The 12,859-nt window shown below is 38.4% G+C and overlaps 1 protein-coding gene across 3 annotated transcripts in view; it reads left to right on the top strand.

Moving 5' to 3' along the window:
* Positions 1 to 12,859, top strand: part of LOC119932180 (neurabin-1-like) — an 87,445-nt gene that overhangs the window by 51,689 nt on the left and 22,897 nt on the right. For 2 of the 3 annotated variants that reach the window (XM_038751123.1, XM_038751122.1), the window contains exons 14-17: positions 2,079 to 2,160; positions 2,639 to 2,710; positions 2,863 to 3,061; positions 10,652 to 10,768. In XM_038751123.1, the coding sequence (XP_038607051.1) occupies positions 2,079 to 2,160; positions 2,639 to 2,710; positions 2,863 to 3,061; positions 10,652 to 10,768 (470 nt within the window). The remainder of the gene's footprint in view (positions 1 to 2,078; positions 2,161 to 2,638; positions 2,711 to 2,862; positions 3,062 to 10,651; positions 10,769 to 12,859) is intronic. The other variant, XM_038751124.1, reaches the window with a different exon arrangement.

Here is a 12,859-nt window from a genome sequence, read left to right as displayed (position 1 = left end):
CTTACCAAGTTCCTTTTTGCTCTCTTTGATGTTTATATTTGTATAATGAAGTTGCTTTAAAATACTAGACTGACTTTGATGAGTTGATTAAGTTTATAAACCTTCTCTCTCTGAAGTATTAGTGATTTCAGTGAGGAAAATGTAGTTTTTTCAGAGGATTTACTGATTTTTCCCTCGAGTGCTTTGATGTTAATTCAGTTAATGAAGACAAAAGAAGGTAGACCAGTAGCAAGAAGTCACCAATGAGCCCAAATGATATTGCTAGTTGGGTAAACATCTAAAACAAAATTTCTTGTTGTCTTTAGTAGTGGTATTGGTAGCATTTCATACTGCTTTTTATACTGAAATGTCCCAAATTATTCTAGCAGAGGTTTGCTTTTTTTGAATTTCAAAGTATTTTGGTGAATGGAGGTGCTCTTTGGTTTCAGGGTTATTGTCCTTATCTGCCCTACTATCATCAGTTTCTAGGGTCTAACAGCCAAATTTAGTCCATTACCTCTTGTTACTTGTATAAGCAAAGTCTCAGAATATGGAAATAAGGGTGTGTGGATATAATGCAATTGAAGAATTAGGGAATGTCTTGTGACATCATGTGTCTGCATGAATACAGCATGATGTGGGGCCAAAAGCTATAGTTGTGCATGTGTGCAGCTTAAGGCACAGGGCAAATATTGTAACTTGAGTTTTTCTCAACGTGGGAGCCTGTCAGAGTGCACTACTCGTGATACGGAAGAACTGAATGTACTTTGTGTTACTTTTGTTACCCAGCCATAATTGTTCACTTTCATTTTATAAACATGTAATCCTTATCATTCACAAGATGTTTACGGTTTGTTGAATAGAGGAACTTTGTTCTGCAACTAGGATTTGAATGTCAGGCAAGAATATAGAATCAGAAGTAGATAGGATGGGGATTGTTAATGATTTATGTTACTTAACCTGGTTCCTTCACCTTGTTAAAAACTGTGTTTTAACCCCCCAAAATAAAATCATTTTTAAAATATTAAGTTTTCCATTACCTTTTCACTGTCAAAGTGAACTTAAGTAGACTTTAAAAATCCATCCCAATTCTGGCATTCTTCATTTGGCAGAGGGCTTCCAACCCTTATCTGGCTCCAAGGGGTAGAGTGAATTTAGAGTGGGTAAGTTAGCTTCCCACTATTAGAATCCAGCGAGATATTTTCCTCACTGGATCAGATTTGGGGCCACAGGGCTGTGTAAACATAAACAAACACCGATATCAGCCATCCTATGTTTAAGGCTAGTAGAGGAAGGTATGGAATCTAGGAATTCATTCCAAGACTTACTTGAAAGTTTAGCGGCTATAACTGAACCAAATCGGGATTTAATATAATTGGGAAGACTGTAACAGAGGTGGCAATATAAATGAGCTTTGCAAGATGGTATTTACAGCTCTCGGAAATTAAAAATGGTCAGCCAAATTGCAGGTCTGACTCCTAAGCTAGGTGGTGGTGCCAGGTGCTGCCTGAGAGCTGTGCTTACAGGAAAGCTGAGAAAGAGGGTTTTTACATTAAAGTACTTAAGTTCATAATGCTGATGGTCATAACCAGAGTACCCATTCTGACTTCCTGTTTCACTTCAGGTGGTACTTGGCTAGAGAGAAATATAGTATCACATGCAGATTATTCTGGCTGGAGCTCAGGGACAGAAGGCAAGCATGCAACACAGTTCCTAGCCATCTGCAAAATAAAAAAAGCTTTCTCCAGCTCATCCCCACCAGTAGAGTCCCCAAGGAGGTGGAGTTTTTCATCCTATAGACCAAAAGCCAGTCTAGAACATCCCAAATTACCCTGTGGGAAGAGTCTGGCTTGAGCCAGCCTGCAACCTTGCCATCTAACACCCACACCCTCACCATGGCTGGCGGATGGGGGGAGGCTTGTGGGGTGGAGAGGCATGGGATCTCAATACCTTGGTGCCACAACTACGGGGGCAGTACTACTCTGGGGTTGCCGCTCTCTCCTGTGGAATTAGCACCCCTGGATGTACGTGCTTATAATTATGAGTGTTGAGTGTCATGCATTTGCACTGGTAACTGCCCTTTGAACTTTTCTTTCTAGATGAAAAGAAAAATGAAGATAAAACTGAAACAAATGAAGGCACATCATCAGGAAAGTCCAAAAGAAGATTTCCAGATTTTGGGTAAGAGTAATGCCTCGTGTTAGTTTTGTTAATAATAAATATATTTCATCATACAGTATGGCTTTTCTCCTCTCCTTCTATTTGGATCCCTTTCTTTTATCTTATCTGTTTCCCATGGAGACATCTTAGTCACACAGGAATTCATCAAAGTACAAATTGGCCTCTATTCTGACATCTTTAAAAATTAGGCAAGAGCAAGCAAATAACTATGCAGTCTCCACAACCCCAGAGCAAAAAGCAGTAACCTGTGGAAATGGGGATCGAGGAAACAATTTCCCTAAATCTGTGGAGGGTTACCTTTTAAGATGCAGAAGTAAAATGACAGTAATTCCTGTAACTACAAAAGTCTGTGCATTAAAAAAAAAAGTCCTTGCTATATTCTTAAGCCAGTTAGGAGTCTTGAAGTTACAGTATCTTGCATAGTTGGGCTATGGAACTTTTATAAAAGTATTATTACATTTACCTCTCTTTATTCCAGAGGCTTACGGAAATCTGGAGGCAGAGGGAAGAAACAAGAAAAGGAAAATCAAAGAGCATCTCTAGAGAGCCGGTATTTTTATCTTTAGTTTTATCCCTCACCTCAAGGAGTTTACAATCTAGTGGGGGGGAGGCATTTATGTAAATGTCATGCGGTGTCAACTCAGTTTTTGTTTTGTAATAGTCTCTAAGTGTATTTCTGCATCATACTTTACCCCTTTTCAGAGGTTCACGGGAAATGTTGGATGATTCTGGCAATAATCTTTCTGCATCAGATTCCGATTCTCCAGTTCCTACTTGCATGCCTTTCTCTTGGTTTGGAGACAGTCACAAAGAACCACCGAATTCAAGCAGTAATCTACATTTCACTCAGAGTGGACAAGATACTGCTTCTGAACAGGGTCAAGAAAAAATCAGAAACAAGGTAAACTTCCATTATGGCGAGGCATTATTTTCAATATGAAGGCTAAGGATGTGTATTTTTTTCATTCTCATTAACACTTTTTAAAAAATATTTTGAAAACAGAGTTGAAAAATAATTCAGATCACTAGAAGCCGCTGATGTTTTTTTTTAAAAAAAAACCTTTTTGTTACATGAAAACAAGTTAAAATGTGGTTTGAATTTGAGGTTTTGTCTAAATTTCCTTAATACCTACATGCTATGCCATGCAACAGAAAGATATATATAATTTGGTATTAAGTACTTTTGAAAAAGATTAAGGGTTTCAGTACAGTTTGTGTGAAACATTTTTGTGCACTGGTTCTACTAAGCGCTTGTTGAAACCAAAAGTTGAATGCATATTGATATTCTGCTGATGCAGAAGAGGGCACTCTCCAAGATGTTTAAAAAAAATATATAGGCATGCCCTTTAAGTATCAATCAATCAATCGTATTTATTGAGCGCTTACTGTGTGCAGAGCACTGTACTAAGCGCTTGGGAAGTACAAGTTGGCAACATATAGAGACAGTCCCTACCCAACAGTGGGTATCTGCTTGTGCTATGGATTATTAACTTCTACTACTCCTGAAAAAAGGAGATTTTTATAAATTTTTATTTTCTTTAGGAAAATGTGTTAGAGTTATCCTAATTAACTATCAAAATGACATGTTTTCTGGTTAGAATAAGAAGTTTGGAGAGAGGTGTAAGTACCTGGGGGAGAGAATGCAGTCAAATGCTTTCCCTGAAAATGCAGGGAAACAAGGTACCTAAGCTGTTAAAAAAAAAAGGCATTCTTTAGATAGCAAGTGAAAAAGGGTTGGTTTTTTTATCTTCCAAGTACTACATTAAAGTCCTTACAATAGCTATATGATAAAGGTAGGTAAATGTTCATCTTGAGGATGGAAAGATAAAAAAAACTGAAAGTAAATGTTGTGTATGCCAGGTAGAGTTATGCACTCTCTCTGTAACTCTTCTCCCCCTTCCCCCTACCCCGCACCCCCGTACTTAGGTGATTTGACAGATATTCACCTAGACTCAATGTCTCTCTGAGGTATAATATGTATATATACCTTGAGAAGCAGTATGGTATAATGGGTAGAGTATGGGCCTGGGAATGAGAAGGACTGTTCTAATGTCAGCTCTGCCACTCGCCTGCTGTGTGACCTTGGGCAAGTCACTTCATAGGTACTTCATCTGTAAAATGGGGACTTGGACTGTGTCCAATGTGATTATCTTGTGTCTACCCCGCACTTTGAACGCTACCTGGCAAATAGTAAGCCCTTTAACAAGTACCATTAAAAAAGAACTTACAGTTGGAACAGCTTGCTTCAGGCAGTGGTGTAAATATAAAATTGGGGCTCCCACAAAAGTCCAAAAAAAGGATATTATTATGAAATTTTCGTTCCCTTGAGATTGGATGCCCAGTTTCTAGCGCCAGAGTTCTAGTGTCCCAGCTAAGTGTAGAACTTCTCATGGGTCTCCAAGCTGAGATGGTCCCTGTAGTTTGCAGCCACCATCCCATTGACTTTACATCTCTGCATTGGGAAGTAGCACTGCCAAAGTAGCTAAACACTAAGCTCCTCAAAAACCGAAAGAAGACAGGCAGAAGAAATGTTTGAAGGATGCGTAGTAAAACAAGGATTCAGACAATGCCACAACCCATGTGGAAACTGTGAGTTACTTGCTTTGGATAGACTAATATGACCCACTATAATCAAGAAAGGAGCAGGAACATTATACAGATTAAGATGAGAGGTAAAACTGAAAACAACACTAATGTCGCCATTATCAAACGTATGAAAAGGGACGGCCTAGTGCAGCCAGGACTGTGGAATCCTCAACCATTTCTCTCTCTCTCTCTCTCTCTCTCTCTCTCTCTCTCTCTCTCTCTCTCTCTCTCTCTCTCACTCACACTCTCCCTCCCTCTGTGTGTGTGTGTGTGTGTGTGTGTGTTCTCTCGCTCTCTCGCACACACACACATACACAAACCTGTCAGTTATATTGTATATGAAGAACAGCTGTAAATAGGTTCTTGGAAAATGACATTTGTAAAGTGCTCTGCAGCAATATTACAAGAGTCCTGATGTAACAAGGATCTACAGTCACTTCAACTGGCCATGCCAGATATTTTTGATGCTTAGATTTGGAGCCCCTTAAGTGCTGCTACCACGTTAATCAAAGCATTTACCCAGTCCCACCTCAATTAACGTATCAGCCTCCACTTTCCTGCCTCTTGTCTCTCCCAACTCTAGTCCGTATTTCACTCTGCTGTCTGGATCATTTTTCTACAAACCTCTCAGTCCATGTTTCGCCCCTCTTTAAGAACCTCCAGTGGTTTCCCTTCCACCTCCCTTTCAAACAGGAGATCTTTACCATTGGCTTTAACGTACTCAGTCATCTTGCCACCTTCTACCTTACCTCCCTGATTTCTTACTACAACCCAGCCGGCCGCACTTCGCTTCTCTAATGTCTAACTACTCACTGTATCTCCATTTTGTCTATCTCACTGCTGATAATCACCCACTTCCTGCCTCTGGCATGCAACATCCTCCCTCTGTATATCCAACAGACGATCACTCTCCCCACTTTCAAAGCCGTATTAAAAGCACACCTCCTCCAAGAGACCTTTCCTAAGTCCTCATTTCCTCTTCTCCAACTCCCTTCTGTTTCTCCTTTGCACTAGCTTTTACACTCCTTATTCACGGCCCCCTCAGCTCCCTAACATTTGCCTACATGTCTGTAACTTTGTTCATATTAATGTATGTCTCCCCCTCTAGACTGTAAACTCACTGTCGGCAAGGAACGTGTATCAACTCTGTTATATTGTACTCCCCCAAGTGCTTAGTACAGGTGCCCTGCACACAGTAAGCACTCAGTAAATACAATTGATTGATTGATGGCTGTTTATGTTTGGCAGATGCCGAATTGCCCACTCCCAGCTGTGGTAGCAAGGTACCACACAAAGATCACTCAGGCACACTTTGGATAAACACAGATACCAGTATTTAATTTGTTAGTGGTTTCAACAGCAACAGTAATTTAATTGCAGAATTTTAAAGAGATCCTGCTTTACCCTGGTTCAGTACTTGTTCCTAACTTACTGCCCCTTTGGAGCCACTATGATCATTCTCTTAACAGCTCTTCTGAGGGCACACAGATCATTCTCTAGTAGCCCATCTTTAAACTTTCTGCTGAGCACTACCCATACCCTTCACATACCCATTCCCTAACCTAGGCACTCCTCCTCCTCACGGCTCTGGGGTTTCATCTCACTTTACTAGCCCCTTCCTCCTTGCCCCCAACCTCTCCAGTTACTGGGTGTTTCCACTGTTGTCACTAAGGTGATTAACATCCCTTGCCAAAGAACTCTGTACCTGGGAGGGGCCCTGGGAGTTGTTTCTCTGTTTTAGAAACGTCTAGGTCTTTTGTTTAAGTGTTTACAGTATGCCAGGCACTGTACTAAGCTAATCATGATGGACAGAGTCCATGTCCCACATGAGGCTCACAATATTAATATCCCCAATTTACAGATGAGGTAATTGAGGCACAGAGCAGTGAAGTGACTTGCTCAAAGTCTCAGACAGTTGGCAGAGCTGGGATTAGAATCCAGGTCCTTCTGACTCTCAAGCCTGTGCTCTATTCGGTAGGTCACACTGCTTCTCCATCTTCCCCATCTTCCCCTGTTATCTATTTGCCTGGCTAGCCTGATGGCCCATCACATCTCCTAATAGAGGAGAGGATAAAGGAGGGCCTTTTAATTACTACTTCTCTCATCTCTTCCTAACCCCACCATTCTCCCAACTTATACTTCCCAAGCGCTTAGTACAGTGCTCTGCACACAGTAAGCGCTCAATAAACACGATTGATTGATCTTAGAGAAGCAGCGTGGCTCAGTGGAAAGAGCACGGGCTTTGGAGTCAGAGGTCATGGGTTCAAATCCCAGCTCTGCCACTTTCATTCATTCATTCAATCGTATTTATTGAACGCTTACTGTGTGCAGAGCACTGTACTAAGTGCTACTTGTCAGCTGTGTGACTTCGGGCAAGTCACTTAACTTCTCTGAGCATCAGTTATCTCATCTGTAAAATGGGGACTGTGAGCCCCCCCCGTGGGACAACCTGATCACCTTGTAACCTCCCCAGCGCTTAGACCAGTGCTTTGCACATAGTAAGCGCTTAATAAATGCCATCATTATTATTATTATCGTATCCTCTGTCTCCCTCAGTTTAGAGCATGTTGTTATCAGAAGAGCATTCTACAAAAGGCACCTGATAAGGGAAAGTGCCCTTGGACTGCTCTGGTGAATTTTCTTTTCCCCAGTTCCATGTGTTTTCACCATCATTGCAGTCATGACAACCGTGTCCTTGATTGAAAATTTTCTGTGCTCACTATTGTACCCAAATTCAGGTCTGGAGAGAGATCCTGGTTTTGCTAATGAAGACATGGCTATACTGGGATCTGATTTAAACCCATTTTAGGGCGTCTGTACTTATAAAACCAAAGATAATTTCCATTTGCATTTGTGGGAATTATTCATTAGAGTTATTGAATAATGGTTTTCTCACATAGTCATTCTTATTTGCTTTACAATGTTTGGTGTCATGTGAGTACTTAAAAGGTGATAATTGTTCATGACTTGTCTAAAGCCACAGAGAAATTTGGAGCTGAGAATCCGCTTTAGATTTTGAGGGTTTGTGTTGTGTATTTTCGGTTGTAATCCATTTTGGCAGTAGAGTTACAGGATGATTGAAAAATAAGTTCCTGTATTTACCAGGAGATTCTTCAGATATTTGGAAAGTATATAATACCTTTTTTGGAAGGGCACAGAGTATTTCAGTTGAGGATAGCTTGGTATCTCAATGTTGAAGACAAAGCAAAAATTTCAACATGATATGAAGCTTTTCGAAACATGAAAAATGCTGAAAGTATTTTTAAAATACAGTGAATTGTTTTTTATCTGTCATTTGGATTAATCTTTGATTCTGACTGCATCTACAGTGTGATTGAAAATTGCCTTTATAAAAGAAACAAAAGTTTCTAAATGTATATTTTTATATTTAACAATATTAGTATTGTTTAAAGCAAATTTAAATTTTACCAGAGGGGAAAATACTGTTGAAGTCAAGTGAAAGACAGCAGAATCCATTTTGATTTTTCCACTTTTCATGAAGGGGAAAATTATGGGAAATGAGGCAGTTAGAAGATGGTATTTCCCCTAAATGGCATGGAAAAAGAATATCAAAGGGCAGTGTTGTTTATAAGAAATATAGAAAGTAGAATTCTGAGAGTGTGCCAAGAATTGCCTGATTGTCAGCTGTTGGCAAGGAACTGTAAACTTAAAACTGAATTCCTTCACCAGGAGTAACACTATTTTTGTTTCTGAGATACGTTTCATATAACTTTTTATTTACCTAGAGAATTACAACTGCTTTCCTGGGACCAGAAAGAACCAGGGTCTCTCAAAAAAAAAAAAAAAAAAAACCCTCCCCAAAACTCCATATTTCTGTTCTAATCTTTAAAAAGTGATAGCTATTCGCTCAATCCACAGAAAAGCAATAATACCAAAATATCTACGATATTTGCCTACACACTTGCCTACACCTTGCTCTTAAGGTAGAATCTGGAGAATGGTTTCAATGTTTTATAACTTTTCACTTTACTGACAGATGTGGATTTACTCACAGGGGATTTACTAGCCACTGGAAGTACTCACAGGGTTATGCATTTTCTCCAGCCTCCCTTCACCAAATTATAAAGCACTACAAAACACAAGCATTCACTCTAACCCCAAACTGACCTCACATGGCTTAGTTTGCAGCTCCTAAGTTATAATGATCTTCTATAATTACAGCCTTTTTAGCGAAATGGCACGTTGTCTTAAAAATCCCCTGATTTTTATTCTGCTGTCCACAGGCAAAAAGCTTGAGTTAAATGCAAGTTTTACTAACAATGCTTTGTTTCAAACTTTTGTAAAATATTTTAAAAGTAGAATTCAGTGATGCAGAAGGCAATTGAATCATTATTTAATTATCTAGACCCTTGCTTTCTCCTCCATTTTACTGACTACCTTTTAGCTAATTCATAAGTTTTTTTTTAAGGACTTCAACCTGAGAATAGGAATGAATAAGGAAAAGAATGGTGTGTGTAGTTGTTACTAGCTCTATTAAGGTTTGGTGGTACAGCTAGTCAGACTGTAAACTACTTGTGGGCAGGGAACTTGTTGAACTCTTCCAAGCGCTTAGTAATGTGCTTTGTACACTGTAAGCACTCAGATTGTTCATATCTGTAATTTAATGTCTGTCCCCTGGTCTAGGCTGTAAACTCACTGGGCAGGGAATGTGTCTACCAACTCTTTCATCGTCCTCTCCCAAGCACTTAATACAGTGCTCTACATATAGTAAGCGCTCAATAAATACTATTGGTTGATTGATTTGAGATATGACAAATACCTGGATGCGGGTGGTGGTAGTTCGGAAGGGGCCAGTGTAGTTGATGTTGTGAAGGAAGAACCAACAGGTGTTGGTGTCTGGCTGAATATGCAGTTGAGAGAGAGAGGAGTCAAGGTTGAGGGCATGAAAGATTATCATCTTCAACAAAGTTGGTAGAAATGTTCCCTGCTCACAATGGGCTTATAGTCTAGAAGGAGAGACAGACATTAATAAAAATAAGTAATTTATAATAATTTGTAGATATGTACATAAGTGCTGTGGGGTTGAGGATGGGCCAGTTATCCAATGCCCAAAGGTAACAGATCCAAGTACAAATGCCTTTCCAATGCCTACTTGTTGCTGATATGAGAAAAAAAAACTTATTCTCAGTTTAAGGCCATTTCCTCCTTATGAGCTTATTCCAAAGTAGAAAAACTTGCAAAATATTTAACAGCTTATCAATCTACTTTTTGAAACAGAAAATATATAATTCCCGCTCTTAAAGGTTTTACAATCTTAAATTGAACCGTTGGTTTAAATTTTTTTGGTTTCCAAAGTATGTGCACTGAATATTAAATGTAAATTATTGGAGAAGTCTTAAGTATAATTGCCATATGGATGGGATATTTGAAACAAGGAAATGGAATAGAATGCTAATTTATAAATCATTCAGTGTGGCATCATCCCCCCTAATCTAGGATCAAAAAGTTATAAAAGATTTCTGAGGATGACTTTGTGATCTTCAAAGTGGGAAATTTTAAAATTGCCCAAATGGGAATATTGCAGTGTGTTGCTAACTTTTTAATTTACTAGGATTTATTTGAATAGTTAAATATGGTATATCAAGTTTTTTAAAGTAATTTTAGGAGGAATTTGGTTTATTTTTACCCAGTCACCCTGAGCTCAAGTTACTGATGCCATTGTCAGAGAAACATATCCCAATACACAGTAATTGTCTCCATTATCAACTGGTTTGGATTAAAAAGAAATTTATAAGAATTTTACTGATAGTACACTGCATGTGGATTTTAACATCAGATATTTATGTGGTTCTTGTGTTTCTGCCCTGGAGTTCTGGGGTTTCTCCAATGGTCTATTGTTACAAGGGGGATCAGTTAATAAAACATTATTTCCACTTGTTTGCAGAGTAGAGTTATCATAGATGACTCATACCATATCAGGCCAAGTTGTGAACTGTCAGGGTTAGTGACAGAACCAAATCTGTCAGGGCGTTCACACACTTTAACCTTCTCTTCAAATGAGGTGAGTTTCCAAGTGTGTACGTGTCGTCTTGTGTATCACTTTTTGCATTTTGTCTAGTGCTGATCAGAGTGGTGTATGACATGTGTTTGTGCTTTATAGTCCCTCTTAGTTCTCAACCAATAACACCTTTTGTAACAATTTTAATATCGGTGTGAACCCTTTGGTGGTTTCTAGCCTTTTGTGTGCTATTGTCTACATCCCATTGCTTATGCTTGTGGTGGGCCTCCTTAACAAAGAAGTTTCATTTGAAATTCTCATGTTCAGAAATCATTCCATTATACGCTAGATTAATGAAAATCTTACATTAATCTTTTTAATGGAAATATTATAAGCTAAAATGAGTTTTAACCCTCTCCACCTTTAGAATGAAACCCATTCACTATTACTTTAATAGCTTTTTTGAATGAGTACATTAAAAAGGTAAAACAAATGAAGGCAGGAGTCATAAATCCGGAAAAATCCACACATTTGCTATTTAGTTTCAGTTGGAGTTACTGAAGTCTAGTACTCTGGTTTTTGCTGAAAGAAAAAGGGTAAAATCTTGAAGATGATTTTCTTTATGGTGAAATCAAATATTAAAACTTAAGAAAATAACACTAGCCAAAATATTACACTAAAAACTCTGTTATACTATGCATATGAAAGAACATTAGTCTTGCACTAGGAATTAATTCAACACGTTTTTAGATTTAATTGCTTGTTGAGTACCTCTGAGTTCATGGTTTTTGACTTCTAACTAAAATCTAAAACTGTTTCAGCAAGTTAATGGATTTTTTTAAAACACAGATTATAATTAATAGGTGAATAGGTCCAGATGCTGTGCAAATGGAAAAAGAATAAGCTATTTGTTTCCTGTTTTTATAGAAATTATTTGATAAATGTGTATGTGAAAAATATGATTATTAACTTTTCTTAAATTGTATAGACTGTTTAAGTGTATTTATAAACACTTACTGTGCCACTGTTTTGGGTAGAATGAATTTGGGATATGATAGAAAACCAAGTTACTGTTTATTTAGGTACATATCTGTAATGAGATTTTTCACTTGATATCCACACATTTTTAAACAAATTATGCTTGTTTAACATTTCAGTTTTGTTCTTAAAAATGAACTTAAAATAATGTTAAACAAATGCAGTTAATGTAAATTGGGGAGGGAGATAGAGGGCAGAGGTTTCAGGGAAATGATATCTGTATGTATAAATTTGGTATATTCACACCCAGTTCTCGTATAAAACAAATATTGCGTTTAGCAAAACCTTGGCATCAAATTAATTTGCATTGCAGTGCTCACCCCTGCCCCACAGCATTGCATACTCAAACGTACAACTATTTTTTCCCACACTATCTCTTGCTGTGTCCTAACAAGCTTGCATTGTCGGAGGAATGTTTCCTAATTTCCTAGTAGTATTCCACCTGAAACCTTTAGTGAAAAGTCACATTATGGCAAGGCTTGGTATGTGTCTCTATGCTCATATCTATCAATACGTACACACTCACATTGATTTAAACCATATTATACATCAATGTTGACTCTGAAGATTAGTTGGTGGTGGAACCAGAAGATGGAAAACAATTAATTTGTACCCCAGAATATTATTTTCCTGATTTTCCTTCTGCTACTGACACTGCTAGACACTTCACTCTCACTTGCTAGGTATTCTGACTTGTGCTAGAGGATTATAGTTGAAAATATTTAGGAAAACTTGTACTGAACTCCCACACAAAAAGAACGACTGCCATGCAGAAACCTGTCCTGCGTGATCTGTCATAGTGCTTGCAGCCACAAATTGGAATAATACACAGCTATAAGCAAGTGTGTTCCCTAATATATCAGTGATTTACTAATGAAACAATATTAGCTGGGATTACGTTAAGTGAGGGGTAGCTGTACTAAGGACAGTTGGTACCTCTGGGCATGTAGGATTAGACTCCCATTGTTCATGGAGTAAATGTGTATTAATGTGAATCCTGTTTGGAGTTCAGTAGTGCAGAAGTCTAGGCTTCCTTGTGATCCCTGTGAGCTCCTAATCTGTTCTGCCCTACTTGTTGCAACTCTGTTTTTGCTGAACTCTGTTTAAAATGCATTT

The sequence above is a fragment of the Tachyglossus aculeatus genome, chromosome 9, assembly GCF_015852505.1.
Source record: "Tachyglossus aculeatus isolate mTacAcu1 chromosome 9, mTacAcu1.pri, whole genome shotgun sequence".
Classification (NCBI taxonomy): domain Eukaryota; kingdom Metazoa; phylum Chordata; class Mammalia; order Monotremata; family Tachyglossidae; genus Tachyglossus; species Tachyglossus aculeatus.
The sequence above is the reverse complement of the archived record's forward strand: the minus strand, read 5'-3'. Positions and strand labels throughout refer to the sequence as shown.